Raw genomic sequence first — 22,340 nt, forward strand, 5'->3', positions numbered from 1 at the left:
GTGTTCTCGGTAACCTATCAGTAGAGGCCAGATCTTGCTAAACAACTTACAGTGCACAGGAAAGACCCCTACATCAAAGGGATGTCTGGTCCAAAAACTTAACAGAAGCCATTTAGTGCTTCTAACAAACCCCTGCTTGGATTGGCTGCTTATCAAGGACTCATTAGGCACACGTGGCCAGTGGCGACCACCTCCATCTGTGCAGATCTTTAGTACCAGCCCTTGGACATGAACTTAGAAAAGTCAAGGTTTTAGAAGACATAGTTTTAACAAATGTGTCTCCTGCTCATCCTTAAATCACTGGCCAAAAGATTTATGGCTGATTTACCAGTCCCTGGTTGCCTAAGGACAGAGCCCATCTGTCCCTAGTTGGTCAGACTCTTTCAAAGCACCCACCCGCCCCAGGGAGACCAAGGCTGGGTCAAACAGTGAGCCCTGTTGTTCTTGACGGGAGAGACAATGCTGCAGGCCCTGCTACCTGCCTGACAGAGCCATTGTGGCTGGAGCAGAAAAGGGCTTTGTCAGGACGACAGCGGAGGAGCCTGTAGTTCAATAGGGCCCTTTATATGTGTCCTGGTAAGATGCTCTGATGCCAGCCTTGAGAGGCCCTGCCCCCTCCTGGAGCAGATGGGGAGCCTGAGGCCCCAAGGGTATGGAGGGCACTACTATGGGTCTCATTCCTCTCTCTCTCTCTCTCTCTCAAACTGCAGCTGAAAACACAAACCTTACCTGAGACTGGGAAGCCCTGTCACACCACAGGACAGACTCAGGACCACCCTCCGCCCCATGCCAAAGGACATTTAGCCAGGACCCTCAAACATAGTAGCTCCTCAAAAGACAACCTAGAGAAAATTAGTCTCTTCACATCTGGTCACAGCTATGACAAGAATAATTCAAATATATTTTGTTGTGCTTTTTAAAAGGCTACTAAGAGCTGGGCATAGTGGCACACACCTTTAATCTCAGTACTCTGGAGGCAGATGCAGGCAGTTCAAGACCAGCCTGGTCTACAAAGAGAGTTCCAAGACAGCCAGGGCTATTACACAGAGAAACCCTGTGTCTCGGTGTAAAAAAAAAAGGGGGGGGCGCTACTGACAAAAGCCACTAGATCTTATGTGTTCTTAACAAAAACATTTTCCCAACATACACACGTGCACACAAAAACACACCGATGTGAAGTGGTTATATTAATTAGTTTAATTGTGGTACTTAGTCAATGTATGCACATATCAAATCATCACATTGCGGTCCGTAAATACATGCAATTGGGTTGAGGAGCAGGATCGGTGTTTGGCTCCTCAGCACCCACATAAAAATGCCATGTGTGCCAGTGCTTGTCTGTAAGCCCAGCATCGGCAGGAGGAAGGATGACCAGAGATGGAAGGATCACGGGGAATCTGCTGCCTAGTTAGAGCAGCAGTCACAGCAAGCTCCGGGTTCAGAGAGACACCCTGACTGCAGAAATAAGAGCAGTGCGGTGGTGTTGACTGAGGAAGGCACCAGAGGTGGACCTCTATCCTCCTGAATAGGCTAGGGCACCCACACACAAATGCGCATGCACATGCAGGTTCATACACACGTACAACACACATGGCGTTTTTATTTGTCAATAATCGTTCAACACAAGTGGGAGAAAATTTGAAGTCTAACCGGAGGGAAACCCTTCGTGTGTGCTTGCCTCTGGCCTTAAAACACAAGTGATTGAGTCTGAACGTGAGGAGGGTTTGGGACTGTGCCATGGCCAGTGTCCCGGCTGGTCTGTAACTGCAGAGATGGTGAAGCCCAAGAAAAGACACTCTCTGGGGTAGTGCGATTCGATCACGTGATAGTTTCCCCCGCCCAGGCCAGTCATCCCAGTTCCTCAGTCAATATTCTGATACATGTTGGTCTAAAAGACACTCAACCTTTCTTGGCTTCCTATACAGACAGGGGGAGGCAGAGCATAGGACCCATGGCTGTACATGCCCTGTTCTATCTGCAATGCCTGTCACTGCCCTTTCTTCTTCAGCCTCTGCCGCTCCATCCCAACCCTACCCACAATGGCAGTTCACATACAGAGAAGGGACAAACAAGAAGCAGCGTTCCTGGACAACAAAGGGACTGACCCTTATAGAAAGCAAGAGACCAACCCGAAAACTTAGAGGAAGCCATGTGCCTGGAGAATCCATCCTTCAGCGGCCAGATAGGAAGCCACAGCAAGACGGGGTGGCAGTGGGGCGCCTATAAGGGCCAAGGCTTGGGAGCCCAGTAGGCTCTGTCCTCATCTCACTCCTCACATGGACTAGAAAGGGAGCCTATTTTATAGGAAGCTGGATGAGGTAAAAACTTGTGGACACTGTGTGTCCAAAGATGACCCTGCTGCCGGAACTGCCCCAGTGTGCCAGTGCCCATGGGTAGATGTTCATTTCAGTCTTGAGTGCCAGGTGGCTTAGTGTGGCTGCTGACATCACGAGTTTCATCGTGTCTCTCTCTCTCTCTCTCTCTCTCTCTCTCTCTCTCTCTCTCTCTCTCTCTCCTTTTAATTAATTAATTAACTTTACATCCTGACCCTTCCTCCTTTCCTCTCAATCCTCCCCCCTCAAACATACACACACCTTCCCGCCTCCATCCACTCCTCCTCTCTTTTTCTTCAGAAAAGGGGAGGCCGCTTATGGATATCAACCAGCCTTGGCATATTAAGTTGCAGTAAGACGAGGTGCATCCTCTCCTACTGAGGCTAGAAGAGGCAGCCCACTAAGGGGAAAGTGTCCCAAAGGCAGGCAATAGAGTCAGAGACCGCCTCTGTATCTAATATTAGGAGTCCCACATGAAGACCAAGCTGCTACGCATGGGCAGAGGACCTAGGTCAGTCCCGTGCATGCTCCCCGGTTGGTGGTTCAGTCTCTGTGAGCATCTAATGGGCCTCATCCTGGTTCTCTCGGTTCCCAGCTGAGATCCAGAGCAAGTTACCTCTTCACCATGCTCTGCGTGTGCTCTCTGTAGATAACGCAGCTATGTGCCCCGAGTGGTTGACTTGGGGATTAAACCAGCTGGGTTCTGTCAGGGCTTAGAACGCTGCCTGCCCAGTGGTTTCATTCTTCAGGTCAGGGTTCTTCTGACTCAGTTTTACTGTCACCTGCAGAGTCGATGCCTTTTGTGATTTTACTTTTAGCATCATAGCATCATCATCACCACCACCACCACCATGAATTATAGCTGTGTTGAGGTATTTTTGACAAATAAAAACATCACGGCGGGTGAAATGGCTCAGTGGGTAAAGGCACAAGCCTGCTAACCTGAGTTGGATCCCTAGGGACATGGCAGAAAGGGAGTTGTCCTCTGACTTCTTCATGAGTGCCATGGCATGTGCACACACACTCACTCTCACATGTAAGAAGACTGCATGTATTTAAAGTATACAGTGTGATGATTTTATATGTACATATATTATGAAATGATTACCATAAACCAGCTAGCTAATATACCCACACATCCCACATATAGATGCACTAGTACACACACACATACACTCATCACCATATATATATGTATATTCCATCACACTTGCATATTGTACATCCAGTCACAACTTTTATTGTATAAATAAGTATGTTTATATAAATTTTTGTATATGTGTAAAATGTATAAACAGTGATTTTGGAAAACATCTGCTTCTAAATGCTTGGTCTTAATTTGTTTCTCCCAGAACTAGATAAGGAAAGATTAGCCTGTTCATTTGGACCACCAGTCACTTCATTTCCTTCTTCCATTCAGCCTACCAGCCCCCCCTGCCATCATCCATTCATGAGACCCAAATCTGTATATGTCACAACAGTGCTCAGCCAGGTCAGCCCTGTAGGTAATGCCATGACAAAGACAGAAGAAGAGGATAAAGGAAGGAGGGTGGAACCAGGTTCTCAGACCTTTCCTTGACACTTCCACCTCCCAAAGTGGCTTCCTCTGAGCCGTCCCGGGAGTGCATTCATCAATTCTGCCACGGAGAATGCTAGATGTGGATGCTGGCATCCCGGATAGACAGGCTGGGGGACCCGCCCCCTCTGTCTTGCCCCTGGCACGGGCTGATGACTCGGTAGCTGGCACCTAGCTGCGGCCGCACCCCAGAAGGGCATGAGCCCCTGCCCCAGAGTTGTTTCCCCAGCGCCTGGTATTGCCCAAGGCGCAGGGTGACTCCTCCCCGGGGACCCTCCCCTCCGGGACGCGTCACTCTCCCCACCCCTGGGTCCGAACCCCAGCAGCTTCCCGTGCCTGAGCCACGCTGGGACAAGTCAGGGCCACCTGCCCAGGAGCCGCGGACCTCGGGCGCCTACAGCCCGGGTCCCCATGGAGCTGCGGGTCGCCAACGCCAATGGCAGCTGCGAGAACGGTGCGTGCAGCTGTGGGGGGGACTTGGGCGGGCGCTCCGCTTCTCACCTTGCCCCCACCATCCTCGCCACCTGCTCCTCACTTCCTGGGGCTGCAAAGCTGGGGATGGGGAGGTCAGCATCAGATTCCTACCCGGTTCCCAAACTGTCCTAAAGATCCCGGGACGGGCAGAGATGTCGCCTCCCCAGTGGCAGCCGCATGGAGCTGAGGCAGACTGAAAGAAGGACAACAGAGCGCACTAGGGCAGGTGGCCTGTGAAAATGGTAGAGGTAGAGAACTCAGGGGTAGTGTTAGGTCGCTGCAGGCTTGATACCTACACACATATCATTTCGGTCACCCAAACTAGAGAGTAAAGGAACAGAGACGCTCCCCATCCCAAATCCACACTGTACTTTTGAAAAAGGAGAGAAAGCGCCTCAGGCAACGCTCAGGAAAGACACTTGATTTTCTGGAGCATTCTTAACTGTGTAGACCTTGGTCCTTCCCTGAACTATCCCATTTAATGCCAGAAGCAAACTCTAATATGCAGGCAGTTATTTTTATCTTTATATTGTTGTTGTTGTTGTTGTTGTTGTTGTTGTTGTTGTTGTTGTAATTAGACAAAGGCTTGCTAAATTGTCCAGAATAGTTTCAAGTGTGTGATCTTCCTGCCTCTGGCCCCCTTAGCCAGGGAATACAAGTGTGTGCCACCAGGTCTAGATTTTTTTTTTTAAGTTTACTTATTGCTAGTGTGCATATGTATATGCACACATGTATCTGTATGATGCATGGTGTATATTTGTATGTGTATATAGTGCCATCCTGAGGTTATAGAGGTCGGAGGACACCTTTGTAAAGTGAGTTCTCTCCTTCTGCCTTCATGTAAGTTCCAGGGCTGAGACTCAGGAGCAAGGGACCTTATTCAAGGAACCATTCCCCCAGCCCTAAACATAAGTTCGTCAAACATTTTGTTGCTGTTTCTGTTCTTTTCCTTTTTCTTTTCTTTTTCACACTGTTGGAGATTGAACCCACAGCCTTGCACATGCTGGGAAAACATGCTAACACTGGCCTTTATCCCTAGGGCGTATAGTTGTAATTCCACTGTGCCCATTAGAGAGACATACAAACAAAGGCAGGCCTCAGAATTGGCTCCAGGAACCATAGTGGGGAATACGAACCACCTCCTGGGTTCAGACACCTGGACCTATGATGCTGCTGCTGCTGTTTTTTGTTCTACCTGGAACCTTCTCCATTTTCCTCCTGTCTTGGAAGTGCAGCCTGTGTGGCATTCTGAGGTCCCTAACTTCTGTCCTTCTTCAGTGAAGTGCTCAGAGCCAGCTCTTATGTGTTGACTGACCTCAGTCTCCTGAGCACGCAGGCGGGCCATTTCCAGCCTCACCCTTTATGACAAGACTTCAGGCATTCCTGGTTCTAGAGCGTTGTAGAGAAAAGGACAAAGATTATTGGCCTGGTACCCATTTTCCAGATGTGCGCCCAGGCTGAATTGAGTTCCCTTTGGCCATCTGCTCTCTTTTTATCTCTTTACTTGTCCCGGCGAGAATTTGATTTCCACAGATGTGCTGAGCCATCAGGGGGCGGGCTGAAATGAGCCTTCTGACTCTCTACCCAGTAGCAGGGAGGCTTGAAAAATCAGGGCAAAAGTGAGCAAGCAGACACTGGTTTACTGCCTGTGTTTCCTGGGCTCGGGGAACTCCCCAGACTAGGATGCCCTGAGCTGGTGGAACAGGATCGAGCAATGCAGAACCAGTCTGATTAGGCCCAGAGATAATGACTTCTTTTCTCATCATCCAATGGTGGAAAGACAAATGTCTCATAGCAGTGTAGTCTCTTTATGGGACCTCAGTTTCCCCAGAAGAATATAAAAGGGTCAGACAGGCTATTTTGTTATGTTGTTGTTTTCCACTTTATTGCTTTTTCTTTTCTTTTCTTTTTTAATCTTAGCACATGGAATAGAGAGTGTTTCACTATGACAATTCTATACATATAGATAATTGTGCCTTGTTCATATTTGCTCCCCCTCCCCCTGCTTTCTGCTACCCTTTCTCCCCCTCACTATTTTTTAATAAATGCCTCCTTTCCCCCACTTCTAGTACCTGGGTTGAAACTTAGGGCCTTTCTCATCACAGGCAAGTGCTGCTACATTCTAAACCACCCGGGGTTTCTAAAGGGCTCCTCTACCTATTCTCCGTGGCTCTGGGCCATGCTCCAAAGGCCAACTTTGCCCTTATTCTGCTCCACCAAGATGCTACTCCATTGCAGGGGTGCCAAATCTCAAGCTCCCTGGCCTTGGATTTGAGGCCCATCTAGGCACAGAGTAGGAATTCCAGCTTGGTCTGAGAGGGGCCTCTTGTAAGCTTACGTCCTTGGCACTGAGGTCCAGACCTTTGTGATACATGCTAGAGATCATACGCTGAAACACCTAGAAAGGCCAACAGTAAACATGGCTGTGGGAGCTGGGCAAACTGAGGCGTTTCAGGGGCAGGTCTGTCTGAGAGTGGTCCAGCTTGCTGCCCCCAAGGCCGGCATGAGCAGAAAGGTAAACTGACCTTCTGAACTTCAGATGCAACCCCCAAATCTGAATGCTCTTAGGAAAGCTCCCTGTTTTTGACTGTTTACAACAGGCTTGTGTCTTAACGCATAGGATGCAATGAAGCTGGATCTCCCACATTCCTGCCCCATGGGGCAACCTGTTCATCAAAGGGTGTGTGGTGGTTCTGAACATAGACTTGGCCATCATGTGGGCATGGGGTCTACTTTTGGCTTCACCTTTACTATGGTCAGACAAAACCAGGCAGGGGGGGTATAGCCATAGACACACTTTTATTACAGCTACCTCTTCAGGACGATCATTGAACTCAACTTCTTCTACTAAGGACCTGGAAATGGTCACTGTGATTCTTTGATTGAATGGTTGTTAAGAGCCCTCAAGGAAAACTCTTGAACGGGGGCCATGTGCATGGTGGTGCTGGTGGAGTCTTGCTTATGTTTCCTTATGCTTCACTGCCCTTATGTAGGTTTGTGTCTCACTGAGGGGCTGCCCTTTCTTCCCAGGACAGCCTGTGGCATCTGGGCCAGCAAGACAGTCAGGGGGGCTGGCTCTGGGTCTTGAGGAAGGAATCAGACAAGAAGAACAGACTGATGAGACAGATTTGTATGGGATGGCAGAAGCACCAATCCAATTGTGCCCTGAAAGAGTCCCCAGCCAGTGACCCAGAAATAAGACCTGGGATGGTAAAGTCCCACCCATAGGAAGCTTACTCCTCAGTTACCTCCAAGTTGCCCAGGGTCTAGGTGGACTATATGTCCAGTGACAGTCCCACTCTAGCTAGAGAGGAGTGAAAGTGAAGAAGCCCTAAGTGACCTTATGAGTTACTGGAAAGCAAAAGTCCAAAGGCTAGGGAGGAATCTCCGTGGAGGACACTAGGATGGATGCAATGACAGTTGAGAGCTTAGCTGGTCCCTATCTGGTGTGGGAGGCATTGGAACCACAGACTGGAATTCTTAAGTCACGGGTTTTTTTTTTTTAAAGATTTTATTTGTTTATTTTATGTATGAATGCTCTATTTGCATGTTTACCTCCACACCAGAAGAGAGCATCATATTCTAGTATAGATGGTTATGAGCCATCATGTGGTTGCCGGGAATTGAACTCAGGGCCTGTGGAATAGTAGACAGTGCTTTTATTCATTGTGTCATCTCTCCAGCCCAAAGGACTGTTCTTATAGAATGAATATATATTAAAAGAATATATTAAAGCAGCTTCTATTGCACTAGTAGCAACAGTTTCATTTCTCCTCAGAGGTTAAGAACTGGGTAGTTACTTGGTCCTTGTGGCTGGATGCCTCAGCAGTCAGGGTACTGCACACTGGCTGTCTCATACTGGAGAGCCTCCTAACCTGCTAGCTGCTCTGTCCATGAGGCTGGGTGCCTCAGCTGTCCTGATGTGCTGCTCAAATCCTGGAGGGTTCCTGGAGAGCAGCTGGTCCTCAAGGGATGATAGAATCCCAAAAGTGCTGGTCCCCTCATCAGGGAAAGAATCAGCTATAGGAAAAGCAGGGTGAATTAACTCTAGGCCAGAGGGGAGGCAAAGTAAGCAAAAGACTAGTAATCTTCCTTCTGCTGTGTCCTCTGTCCACCTGGGCTGCCACCCAGGGGTGCTGGCCGAAGTTGGGCTTAACATCAGTTAAGACAAACAGGACAAGTCCTCAGGTGAATTTCCATTCTTAGGTGATTTAATTCACCGCAAGCTGACATCAAAACCAACCTCACAAGCTTTGTGTCCTTGAGCAAGTACCACCACCTCATAGGCACAATTTCGTTCTGTGGAATGGGGATTAAAGAAGCCACCTATTCCTACAGAATCAACTAACCTGGGCCCATAGGGGCTCAGAGAGACTGAACCACCAACCAGAGAGGATGCATGGGACGGACCTAGACCCCCTACACATACATAACAGATGTACAGCTTGGTCCTCATGTGGGACCCCTAACAGCAGGAGCAGGGGCTGTCTCCGACTCTGTTGCCTGCCTTTGGATTCCCTTTCCCCTAGCTGGGAGGCCTTGTCTAGCCTCAATAGAAGAAAATGAACCTAGTCCTACTTCAACTTGATACCCATGGGAGGTCTCCCCTTCTCTGAGGAGAAAAGGAAAGTGGGTATGGGGTTAGGTGAGGTAAGAGGGAGAGACTGGGAGGAAGGGAGGGAGGAGAAGCTCCAATCAGGATGTAAAATTAATTAATTAATTAATTGGAAAAAAAAAAGAAATCACCTATTTGACAGGATGCCCTACAATTTGTTAAGTCCATGCAAATAAAGCCTTTGGTGAAAAAGCAGCCAAAAGCATAGAGAATTGGAAATAGACTTTTTTTTGGTTGAGGTCTGCTGTGTGGGTGGAATCCCGAAGCAGTGGAAACATGAAATCTAAGTTAGCAGTCAATTCCAGAATATTTGAACCATGACCATGTCCTCAACATGGGTCTTTCTTTTTTCCTTTTTTTTTTAAATTCTTAATTTCGTGCATATATGTTATATGACCACATGAATGCAGGTGCTCTCAGAGACCAGAGAAGGTGTCTGAGTCCCCTGGGGCTGGAGTTGCAGGCAACTGGAGGTGTTGGGAATTGAACTCAGATCCTCTGCAGGAGCAGTGCAAGCCCTTAACCACTGAGCCATCTCTCCAGCCCCACTCAACATGGTTCTTAACATGCCTTTCCCTCCCAGGTTCCATAATCAGCCTCTACTGCTCCTCCCAAGAGGTCCTCTGTCAGATTGTGAGAGGCATCAGCCCCGACGAGCCTAACAATGCCACCGTGATCACCTGGCAAGAGAGGGTCAGGAAGAAGTATGGTTTCTACATCGGTGTGGGCTTTGCCTTTCTCTCCTGCTTCCTCATTGGCACCAGTGTCATCCTTAAGAAGAAGGGCCTCATTCGACTTGTGGCCACAGGGGCCACGAGAGCAGGTAGGCTCCTTGGGCAGGACGGGATGGCTAAGGGGCAGCAAAGCCCTTGGTAGATGACTTCCTTTCATAGGCACCCAGGCTGCAATCTGAGGCTGGGATCTCAGGTGGGCACTGCAAGCTCCTTGTCAACCCTGCTGAAAATCCCCACTGCCAACAGCTGGAAACCCTCCTTCACCACCCAAGATTTCCTGAGAACTCCATGATGTATGCATTGGGGTAAAGACGCAGCAAAACCTCTGTGTGGAGGATCAGACACTCCAGGCTTAATCCTAGCTGGATTCTTACTAGCCAGTCCAACTGGAAAGTCACAACTTCTCCCGTGAAATGTGATCACAGATGCCTCAGGCCACATCACGTGAGACTTCTCAGGAACCCTTGCACATCCAGAAAAACTGCGGCACAAGCACCAAGGCTTGTTCAGTTAAAAGCCTGGATGTGATTCCCAGAAGTAATCCTCAGGAAAGGAAATCACACTTAAAGGAATTCGCATCGTTTATTGAGCTCACAAAGGTGCAGTGTGAGACCTGGGGACATAGGGTCCCTGTGGTACATCTGGCCAAGTAGGAGAGATGGACAGACAACAGGAAGTAGTCCTGCAGTGTGCTGAGTACCTTCATGAGGAAGATACAGGTTGCCATGGGAGATATTTCGCAATATGTAAAGCTCAGATCCAGCTGCAGAAGGGAAGTTTTCTATGAAAGTTGATCCTTACACTGAGACCCGAATGACGAGGAGACAGCAGGGAAAGGGGAAAGGAGAAAGGGGAGGATTCAATGGGAAGAAGCAGCAAGTGCCAAGGCTCGGAGGTGAGACCTAGCTGGATATGGCACTGAAAGAGTTCACGATGACCTGAGAGTGCAGGGGCAGATGAGCTAAGGGCCAGTGCAACAGGATCATGTGCACTTGGCTATAGTTTGAGTGTGCTGATTAAATGTTTTAGGTAAGGGAGTGACAGTCTCACTGACGATGCGAAAAGGGTCCCTGGTTGCTAAGTAGAGAATGGATTGGAGTCCCAGAGTGGAAGGTGTGTGAGGTCAATGAGTAGAGGATGGAAGTAGGGCACTGCAGTAGATTCCAGAGATGGTTTGGGGAGGCGGCACTCATCCATCAGCTTTGATGTTTCCTGGCTCCCAAGGGAGGGTCAAGGGAAGCCAAGGATGACTCAGGTTTCTGACTTGAGCAACTGGGAAGAGGATGGCTCGGTATTCTGCAATGAATGCAGAGGGAGAAACAGGTTTTGGGATGATGGCATGCTCATGTCTGGACCTGTTCACTGCCTAACTTTTTCCCACGAGACGCTGTGCTTTGGAAATAGACCATTACAATTACAATCACAGTTCTGGTTTCTTGGTTGCTGTTAGTGAGGTTTTAGGCAAGAAATGTGTTCCCACATACCCCAATTTCCTCTTCTATAAAATAGACAAAGGACAACGTCAGTTTGGCAGGCATCGTGGTACATGCCTCCTATCCCGGTTTGCATTTTATTGCTGTGGTTAAACACTGAGAGGAAAAGCAACTTGGGGGAGGAAACAGTCCACCATGAAGGGATGTCAGGCAGGAACTCAAAGCAGGAACCTGGAGGCAGGAGCTGAAGCAGTGGCCGTGGGACAGGCTGCTTACTCGCTTGCTCCTCATGGCTAGCTCAGTGTGCTTTTTTTTTTTTTCACACAACCCAGGACCACTTTCCCAGGGACTGTATCAGCTACAGTGGGCTGGGCTCTCAACAGCAAACACCAGTCAAGAAAATGCTCCACAGACTTGCCTACAGACCAAGCTGCTGGAGGCAATTCCGCTGATGAAGGTCCCTGTTCCCAGATCAGGCTAGCATCTCAAGTTGACAAAACACTGAGCGGCACAGCATCTCAGCAGAGATGAAGACAGAGGATTATGGGGTCAAAGCCAGCCTAGGCTACAGAGTGAGCTCCAGATGGGAACCTCTAACCTACATAGTGAGATTCCCCCTTACAAAAAAATGAGAGGGGAGAGAAGGGCTCAACAGTTCAGTGGTACAATGCTTGCTTAGTGTGTGCAGGGTTCTGAGATGGGTCACCACCCTTGGTAAGTGAAAAGGAGAAGAATGGTGTCCAAATAGTTACTCAGAAGCCATGTACAAGTGAGTCCGTCTCATCTTATATAAAATGCTCAGAAACAAAAGTGCTGGGATTTCAGATTTGTTATTCCTATTTTGGGTTATTTGCATACACATGAGCTATCTTAAGGACGGGGGGACTCAAGTATGAAAGTAAAAATCATTATGTCACTTGAATACCTTTCACAAAGAGTTGAAGGTCATTTTACATGGCTGGCTAATAACCTTGTGCATGAAAATGAGTTTAATGGTACGGGATCTCTCTATTTCAGGTGTTATGTCAGCATTAAAAAAGATTGCAAATTTTGAGGCGTCTTAGTGTTGGGGGTTTTAGTCTAGGGATGCTCAGATGTAACTTCTTTAGAAAGAGCCATGTACCACAGAATCATCTCTAGCATGTGGATCAGCATTACCTAGGCAGGTGGTTCTAGCAGGGCCCAGGTATATCCCAAAATGGACAACTGGACTCGGAATATAGGTCAGTTGGCAGAGTGATAACCCTGGGTACCATCTCAGCATCACATAAAACCAGGCATAGCACCTGCTTGTAATCTATGCACTTGAGAAGTAGAAGCTGGAGGATCAGGAATTCAGGGTTACCCTTGACTACATATGGAGTTCTAGGCCAGCCTAGACATAAGAGACTGTATCCCACGGAGGAAAAGACAGGACAAAAAAAATTACTGAGATGCAGCCATAAATTTTAGGCAAGGGTCATTGCTGCCTTTCCTTCATTCTAGATAACAGTTTGGCAGACCAGTGACCTTGAGAAAAAGTCTGTTTATGCTCATTGCAGAACAAAGCAAGTACGCTTGACCAACCATTCAGAAAGGTAGCTTCCATAGGAGCCACCCAACACCTATCTGCAATTTCATTGTATAGCCCTTAGGATAAGATGCATTTAATATTGGTGTTAGGAAGTCAGCCTTTTATGGACCTGAGAAGATCAAAAGAACTTATGTTTAGGAAAAAAAATAAATCAGCACTCCAAAAATAGCAACTTCTTTCACAGAAGGGCCTCAGTTCTTTCTACTACCATCATTATCATCGTGGTTGCTAAAATTGTGGAGCACCGGCTATGCTGTGGGCTCTGAACAACACACACACACACACACACACACACACACACACACACACACACACAGAGAGAGAGAGAGAGAGAGAGAGAGAGAGAGTTCTTGATGCTTCTATTGCACTAGGGGAATACAGCTAAAGATAAGCAGATGATCTGCAATTGTAAGTGACAAGAGCCATAAAGGAGAATGGCCATCTCAAGGGGAAATAATAGAAATTAGAGGCCAGACTGAGCACCTCTGGGAAACAGCAGAGACCTACAGAATGGGCATGAGCTCGGGCAAAGACTAGAGGAGGGCATTCTGCACACAGGGAGAAACATAGGCAAAGGCCTTGGGGGCAGCAAAGAGCTAATCACTCTGGAAGCATATAAAGAGTGCAGGACGGGGTGTTTTCGGATATAGGTAGGACCAAGCCTGTGCTTGTCTCCAGAAGGACTGGGGCTTTGTCTCAAGAGTATTAAGAAGACACTGGGCAGCCATACGAAGAAAGGTAGTACAATTTGCAGTTTTCAAAACCACTGACTGCCGTGCAAGAAACAACATGATACCGGGATAAGGATAGAGTCGCCATATCTCGTAGCAAAACCATGGCTTTCTCCTGGCCTGACATGATGGAGTAGGAGGTGATAGTAGTGTGCTTTATTTGGTGACAGAACCAGCCATACAGACTAGATGCAGGAGAGGAGAGGAGCCCTCTGGTTTCTGGAAGTGTCACTTACTTAGTTTCATTTAGCAAGTAGCAGAGGTAAAATTAATGTCAAGAGTCATGTTTAGGGCAGAGATTGGGGGTGTCTATAAAAGATGGAAGAGATGCCAAGTGAACAGTTAGGCACACTGCTGGATTTCCTAAGACAAGTCTTAAACCATAGATACAAAACAGGGCCACTGGTTATCGATGCTAAGAAGCAAGTTCTGGGGGACAGTTAAGGGAGTCAAAGCGGAACCCCACAAAGTGTCGGCAACTTCTAACTTTGTGTCTATTTCCTTCCATAGTGAATGGAGGCTACGGCTACCTGAAGGACCCAATGTGGTGGGCTGGATTTGCTACCAGTAAGTGGCTTCTTTGGCTACTAAGATCAGTGATTACTGATAGCCGGGTTGGAGATGAAGGGGAGGGCAGATGGAATGGGCGTGTCTCTGTTATAGACACTGAGAGGCCAAGGCCAACTTCCAGGACAGCCAGGACCACACAGAGAAACCCTGTCTCAAATAAGTAAATAAATAAATAAATATAAACTCAAAACAAAAAAAAATCTATAACTACTTAATAACTGATTTTCTAGAACTTACTTTAAAGATAAAGATGGAAAAACATGACAGCCTTTGAGACACACTTAACTGAACGTGGACTGAAAGCCAAAGGACACATACACAAAACCATGGCTGCTTCTTAGGATCACTGTGAGCTCAGTCAGGACTTTGGCCTTGCCAACTTTACAGTGGGAAAACTGAATCTGGGTCTGACCTTGTCTCCAAGGAGACAGCGTCTGGATGGGATCTTAAGGAGTGCTGGTCTTGGGTTTTAGGTACAGTTGGACCCTGACTGAAGCCATCTCTGCCCAGATTCATCTGGAATGGACGTGGTGCCTTGGAGTCACACTGGCCTCTTTTCTCCTTTAATTTCCTAGTGTCTGCTGGAGAAGTTGCCAACTTCGGGGCCTATGCATTTGCACCTGCGACAGTGGTCACGCCGCTGGGAGCACTGAGCGTCCTCATAAGGTCACTGTTCCCTCTTTGGACATCTCTGGCTCTTTCCTGTTTTCAGTGTGTTGAGACTTGAATTTGCCAAAGTGGGAGCCAGTCAAAGCCTTCGAAAGAGGGAACGTGCTATTCAGAGCTCCAGGCCCTTGGATTGCTGCCTGTCATGGGCCTCAGTGTCCCCTCAGTGAATTAAGAACATGAGCCCTGGTGTTCTTTTTTGTAGTGTGTATGTAGTGTATGTACATGTGAGTGTGTATACAGATGAATGTGTGTTTGCATACACCTCTGTGTAACCTGTCTGTAGAGGTCAGAGGTCAGAGTTCATTGTCTTCCTTGGTTTCCACCTTATTCTTTAGACAATGTCTCTCACTGCCTTGAGCTCACTAATTGGCTAGGTTAGAGCTCACCAAGAGGCTAGGCTGGCTGGCCAATAAACGCAGGAATCCTCCAATCTCTGCCTCCACAGCACTAAGAGTAGAGGCATATACCACCACACCTAGCTTTTAGGTGGGTGCTTGGGATTTGAACTCAGGTCCTCATGCTTGACATCTTCCCAGCCCCATCACTACCCCGGTACTAATCTAAACTCAAACCTTAGTAGTTATGGATTCATCTCTTAGCCAAGCCTCAATTCATACATACCCAGAAAACTAAATGAGATAACACATAGACTGGATGTAGAATGAACTAGCTCCAAGCAACCATGGCTACAATTTATGGAGAAAATCTATGCATTAAGCCATCTGAATGTAATCTGTGTACTAACTCACTCAATCCTTACATTTATGCCTAAGACCCAGAGGAATGAAGCACTTTGGCCAAGGTAACTTTCTAGCAATTTCTACTTCTTGACTCTTTTTTGTTCCTTGGGTGGTAGAGCAAACCTCCTTCTTCCACCTTTTTATGAGTCAATACGAAGACCCTGTTGCCAGGCCAGGGTCCATCCTGTGCAGTAGAATTCCAGGACCCAGGTGTTAGCAGCCATGCTATGGTAGGCTGCTTCTCAGTGAAAAAAAAAATTTAGCAAACAACAGTTTTAAAAAGTAAGAGTGCTAACACCTGGTGATGTAGGAGTAGGGCATTTGCCTGGAATACTTGGGTTTAACTAACATCCCCAAACAACCAAAACCAACAATACAATAAAATAAGTGATTTTAAGCATTTGCACCTCTTAACACCCCCATTCTTTCCAAGTTATAAACATAGGTACTTCTGAGGGGATTCCTTTTAAAGCCACCTCTGAGGGATGCTCTCATGTAGAGACTACCTCTGGAGCACTGATAAAGCCTAGCCCAGTATAACTGTCACCCATGATCTCTTCTATGTTCGTTTTCCACTTGATGACAATTTTGCAATGTTCACGGTTATGAAGCAAGCAGATGCCCCACTGTCAGTGCACCACTGAGCTGGCTGCTGTCACTGCTGAATAGAAGTGCTTCCCGAATCTGATGTGTTTACAAATTCCCATTCCTGAGCCATTCTGAGAGGCATGGGATTCTCTACCGTTTGGCCCTGGCTGTGTAAAATGCCATCAGAGTCTCTCAGATAGGACACTGTAGGTAAAACAGCTCAGGCTTGCTTCTGCCGGCTTGCTCAGTTTGCTTTCTTATGTGCCCCAGGACCACCTGGCCAGGGGAGGCACTGCTGAGCCACTCCTCATCACCATCAATTGAGGACATAGTCTATAAGCTTGTCAATGCGCCAAGACTTTTGGAAGCTACCTAGGGCCCAGGGCAACCAATACATTTCCAGTGTGGACTAATGCCACCTTCATAACGCAAGTGAGCTCAGGGCTCATTCCCAGCCTGCCCAGCCCCCTTTCCTTCTCTTACCAAGATCAGAAGAAAGAGAAATCATATCATCAAGGTGCTGGAAGGGATCTTGCTCAGTGAAGACTCCGGAAGGCATAATCTTTAATGCAGAAGAAAACCCATTCATTAGCTTTGCAATAAGGCCAAAGAAAGTATTGTTCAAAACCCACCTTTGCCACTTAACCAGTCAAAACACATTGTTGAGTCATTTAACTTCTATGAGCTCAGTTTACTCATCTGTAAACTGAGAGTAGTATATGTTAAATCACAGAGTTGTCAGATTAACTGACACAGTACCTACTAGGAACTGCATGCCCGAAGATATAGTGTCTATAAATATTGTGGTGATTTATATTACCATATGCAAGTGAAAGAGAAATAGATTCATTTTTCTATGACCCAAGGGGCAGAAATGGAGCAAGGAATAGAAATTGCCAGAAAATACAGTGTTTCCATTTGGCTTGTTCCCTGCTACCAGACACATACAACATGGTTAGAAAACATCTCTTAGCAATACTGTAGGACAATACGTTCCATTGGTAGAGAGTCAGACAAGGGGAGTTCGAAAGACTCTTTTTACCTCTCATAGTTTGCTCTTTATTGCTGTGATGAGACACCATGACCAAAAGAAACTTGAGGAGGAGAAGGTGTATTGGGCTTACTAACTGCAGTCCATCATGAAGGGAAGCCAAGGCGGGAACTCAGGCCAGAAACGTAGAGGCAGGATCCAGAGCAGAAGCCACATGGGAGCTTGCTCCTCTTGGCTTGCTCAATTCGCTCATACGCCCCAGGACCACCTGTTCCAGGGATGGTACTACCCCCTGCTCACCTGCTCAATCATCAATCAAGAAAATGACCCACAGGCCAATCTGATGGAGGCATTTGCTCAGCTGAGGTCACCTATCTCAGATGACTCTAGCTTGTGTGAAGTTGACAATAAGCCAACCAGGAACCCTTGGTTTGAGGGTGAGTTCTGTTTAAAGAGAGAGAGAGAGAGAGAGAAAGAGAGAGAGAGAGAGAGAGAGAGAGAGAGAGAGAGAGAGAGAGAGAGGGAGGGAGGGAGGGAGGGAGGGAGGGAGGGAGATCTACATGTATTTCTGCTCCTCCAGCGAACGTTGCAATCCCCTATAAATGTGCTTCTACTTTTTAAAGTTATGCGTTGGAGGGACTAAATCTAGAAAGGCTTCTACAGAGAGGAGTGAGTTCTGGACCGTTGTTCCCCATAAGTGTGTGCTCAGCCCCCATGTGTCTTTCAGGGGGCTGGGATGGGCACCCCCTTCAATCCCTTTTTCCTGTGCTCCTATACAGTGCCATCTTCTCCTCCTATTGCCTGGGAGAAAGCCTGAATCTACTGGGGAAGCTGGGCTGTGTGATCTGTATGGCTGGCAGCACAGTGATGGTCATACATGCCCCCAAGGAGGAGAAGATCACTACTGTCACAGAGATGGCTTCCAAGATGAAAGACACAGGTAGGCTGCAAGCACTCGGGCCGCAGAAAACACTAGGGGATGAACTGTGTGTAGAATGTCGAACTGGGCTCTGTCCATCTCCGTGCTGCCCCCTTGAGGAAAAGGTGAACAACAGAAAGGAAATTGGGTGGTACCTGTTTATCAAGGCTTCCAGGATTGATGTAAATACAATAGATACCATTCATTGTTCCTTGTGTACCGTGAATTATCTCCTAAAACAGCTCTACAAGGGGAAAAAAATCTCACTTTTGTTCCTTTTTTTTTTTTAACAAATGAGGAAACTAATGTCTTAAGAGTTTAATAACTTGCATGAGTTATTAAAAGATCTGAAGCTGGGACTAGAACCCACAGACTATAACTCTGGGACCCTAGATACTGTCTGTGTCCTTCACTGAATAACTCATATCCGTCCTTCCTGAAGGGTTCATCGTGTTTGCTGTCCTCCTGGTGGTGTCCTGCCTCATCCTCATCTTCATCGTCGCCCCACGCTATGGACAGAGGAATATCCTTGTTTACATCGTCATCTGCTCTGTGATTGGATCCTTCTCTGTGATCGCCGTCAAGGGGCTGGGCGTCACCATTAGGAACTTCTTCCAGGGCTTACCCGTTGTTCGGCACCCCCTCCCCTACATCCTGTCCCTCGTCCTGGGACTTTCCATCATCATTCAGGTCAACTTCCTCAACAGAGCCCTGGATATTTTTAACACCTCGCTGGTCTTCCCCATCTACTACGTTTTCTTCACCACGGTGGTAGTGGCCTCCTCCATCGTCCTCTTCAAGGAGTGGTACACCATGTCTGCTGTGGACATTGTGGGCACCCTGTCTGGCTTTGTCACCATCATCTTAGGGGTTTTTATGCTTCACGCTTTCAAAGATTTGGACATCAACCAAATCAGCTTGCCACACACACACAAAAACACAGCTCCTACTCCTGCCCCAGAGCCCACGGTCATTAAACTAGAGGACAAGAATGTCCTTGTGGACAACATAGAACTTGCCAGCACACCATCTCCACAACAGAAGCCCAAAGTATTTATGATCCATTCTTAAAGCCTGGAGTATATGAGTAAGGGGAGGTACCCAATGGTCCAGCCTGACCTCTCAAGTTCAAAACTACCTGGTTACTTTCAGCACATCTGTTGCCGAGGGCTATCTCTTTTGAGATATTCATTTATACCTCACTGCTGTTCCTAGAAGAAGAAGGAGGAGGAGGAGGAGGAGGAAGAAGAAGAAAAAGAAGAAGAAGAAGGAGAAGAAGAAGAAGAAGAAGAAGAAGAAGAAGAAGAAGAAGAAGAAGAAGAAGAAGAAGAAGAAGAAGAAGAAGAAGAAATTCCTACCCAGTCAGGTAGGTGGCAGAACTGACTTCCTAGAGATACAGCCTTGGTGACTAAATCTACTAGTTTCTGTTGGAACCAGCAAGTCCCCAGGGCCTCTTCCTTCTGGCTCCCTCAGCACCATCGCTATGTTGTTGGGGGCGAGAAAGTTAGAATTTGACCTGCTGAATGTAGCCCAGTTCAAGACCTGCCCTCAGATATTGGTCATCAGGAAATCCTTCACTCCAATTGGTCTGTCAAGCTGGACTTCTCTCTTCTTACCCCAAGAATGGAGCTTGTGGAGAACTGCAGAGCAATCTGTATGCCTCACCATGCCAAGGTGCATAGCAGGTGCCAAGTAGCTCAGCGTTTCTTAGAGACAGAAGAAGCAAGACCCCAGCTGACCTTCTTACTGTGAGTACCACGTGATGCCTCAGGGAAGCTTCAACAGGCAAAACGCTCCAAGCACACCAGCCTGGAGGTCACATCTTGCTGCCCATGCCCCCAGTGACACCGCCACCCTTCCGTCTCTCTCTGTCCATGCCAAGGCACCTGTCACTGACATGTGCAGGCTGTAACCTTAGAAATCAACAGCAGGGGACACCTTCTAGTCCAACTCTAATGGTCATTTAGCCCCTTCTCTAGGAAAAGGACAGCATTGTGCTGTCACACTGGAATTTAGCAGAATGCAATTTCCTTTGCATCAAGAAGTTGACCATAATATGTCTTGGGAAGGTGGGGGAGAGTACGGGGAAACAATGCTGTGGTTGTCAGGATGGAGTTGTGAGCTCTCTGGAAACCTGGATGGGACTTTTGCCCTGACTCAGACCCAAGCAAGAGTCTAAACCAAAAAAGATGCGGAGAAGTTTCTGAGCTGGAGTTAGTGGAATTGGCTTTGAATCTCAGTGACTGAGTTTATCTCTGCTGACAACATAGCTGCCCATGACTCTTCCACCATCACCTGCTCTGGGGCCACCTTTGGCGACCTCACATTTGGCCAGAAGCATGCACAGAACAGCAGCTGGAGAGAGAGAGAATTTGGGGGGGGGGTGTCCTTTTCTTCCCAGCTTCTTCCAGCTGTGGAAATGTAGGCTTGGCACCAGGCCCATAAGAGAGTGAAGTTAGGAGCCAGGTGATTTGTGGGAAGGAGGAGAGACTTGATCTTTGGTGCAATTAGCACTGGCGAGCTCCCTGCCTTTGTGCTGTATTCACATCTGATCCCCTAAGTACAAGCTCACCAGGTCAAACTGTTTCTGGCCTTGGATAAGCTCTTAGGGCAGACCAATACTCTAGGCCCCTGTACCTTCCATCTCCAATCCCCAGGATTTTAATGAATGTGGATTTCTGACTGTAACTAAAATCAATGCAACACATTGGATCTTGGGCATGGCAGTCAACTGGGGTTCTTAGAGTGTGGGCTCTAGGGCCAAGAATAAAGACTTCAGAGTGTGTTTACTTGACAAATGCCCACATATTTCTTTCTTTTTCTCTTTTTATTAATTTATTCAGATTACATCTCGATTGCTATCCCTTCACTTGTATCCTCCCATTCCTCCCTCCCTCCCTCTTTCACCCTATTACCCTCTCCTAGGTCTGTGACAGAAGGGGACACCCTCCCCCACCATATGGTAACAGCATATCCGGTCTCATCTTGGTAGCCTGCTTATCCTTATTTCTTAAACACTGCAAATATACTCACTCTATTGCTCCCTCTCACATATTGAGAGACCAGCCCCTGCTCTCCAACACACCTAGCAAAGCCCTCCTGTGTCTTTCACAGATCTGCCCTCACTCAAGTGGGGAAGGTTGCTGTTGGAATGAATGCTTCTAAAGATCACTCACTCTTAGTAAATGCCTGTGCCTTTACTAGGCACCAGGTATCTCAAAGAGTTTACGATATATGAAGAATACTTTCCTAGCATTCATGTGAGGGTTCAATGAGGTAACTGTCCTAGTTAGGGTTTTATTGCTGTGAAGAGATGCAGTGACCATGGCAACTCCTATAAAAGAAAACATTTAATAGGGGCTGGCTTACAGTTCAGAGGTTTAGTCCATTATCGTCATGGGAGGACGATGGTGGCGTGCTGGCAGACATGATGCTGGAGAGGCAGCTGAGAGTTCTCCAACTGGGTCCACAGGCAGCAGGAAGAGAGAGACACTGGGCCTGGCTTGAGCTTCTGAGACCTCAAAACCCACCCCCAGTGACACCCTTCCATCCAGAAAGTCTACAGCGCCTCCAACAAGGTCACACCTCCAAAAAACCCTTCTCCTTGAGTCTATGGAGGGTCATTTTCAATCAGACCACTGCAGTAAACCTCTTGTGATGATGATGATGATGATGATGATGATGATGATGATGATGATTTGCAGTTCATACAGGGTCTTTTTATTGAGCAAGCTCTGGAGCAAGGACCAGTGATTATTCCTAAAAAAAAAACCTTAAAACTGAGGTTGGGAGTAAATGAGTGTGATGGTGAGAGGCACCCACAGTACGTGCTGTCTTCATCCAGGTCCAGGGAATCTGAAATGCACACAACCTGGCCTCCCTGCTCCTGCCCACCCAGCCCAACAGACCCTCACTAAGTCTCTCCCCTTCATTAAAGCACATCCCTACAAAGAGAGGTGATAACAGCATCTCAGCTTCTTCTAAAAGTAAGAGTGTAGAACAATGTACTATAATCTCACGATCATTAAAGCCTTTGGTGATCCGAGAGCTAACAAAGCCAGAGCATCTTCTGCACAGGTACAAAGCAGGCAGCCCTCTTTACTGGCTGTGGGAAAACCTGGGGTCACTACGGTCCAGATCATGGCCTACTGTGAAGACTGGTGGTCTCTGTGGGACCTCTTTCTGAGAAGTCCATGTGTCACATGTCTTAAGTGGTCCAAGCAGTAAGATACCGAAACAGCGCACACACAAACACAAAAGAGCTGTCCAAACAGGTAGCATTTCCTAATGACACTTTATTTTAATTAAATACAAACAAGGAGAAAAAAAAAACAAAAACAAAAAAAAACAAAACAAGGCACCATGGCCCATTCAAGTATTTTGCATAGATGTAC

The 22,340-nt window shown here is 47.4% G+C and overlaps 1 protein-coding gene across 1 annotated transcript; it reads left to right on the forward strand.

Moving 5' to 3' along the window:
- Positions 1 to 4,089: 4,089 nt before the first annotated feature.
- On the forward strand, positions 4,090 to 19,175 carry NIPAL4 (NIPA like domain containing 4). The gene is made up of 6 exons (XM_084761906.1): positions 4,090 to 4,363; positions 9,582 to 9,821; positions 13,980 to 14,036; positions 14,615 to 14,705; positions 17,807 to 17,967; positions 18,389 to 19,175. The coding sequence occupies exons 1-6, from the start codon at positions 4,321 to 4,323 to the stop codon at positions 19,015 to 19,017; spliced, it is 1,221 nt and encodes a 406-aa protein (XP_084618032.1). The 5' UTR covers positions 4,090 to 4,320; the 3' UTR covers positions 19,018 to 19,175.
- Positions 19,176 to 22,340: the final 3,165 nt, after the last annotated feature.

Source organism: Acomys minous (genome assembly GCF_964271855.1).
Source record: "Acomys minous genome assembly, chromosome: 16".
Taxonomy (NCBI): domain Eukaryota; kingdom Metazoa; phylum Chordata; class Mammalia; order Rodentia; family Muridae; genus Acomys; species Acomys minous.

Excerpts from the sequence above, each read along its gene's own strand:
- NIPAL4 (XM_084761906.1), top strand. The coding sequence starts at position 4,321 with ATGGAGCTGCGGGTCGCCAACGCCAATGGCAGCTGCGAGAACG. Across the intron at positions 9,822-13,979 it reads CACAGGGGCCACGAGAGCAG|TGAATGGAGGCTACGGCTAC; the intron begins GTAGGCTCCTTG and ends TTCCTTCCATAG. Across the intron at positions 17,968-18,388 it reads TTCCAAGATGAAAGACACAG|GGTTCATCGTGTTTGCTGTC; the intron begins GTAGGCTGCAAG and ends TCCTTCCTGAAG.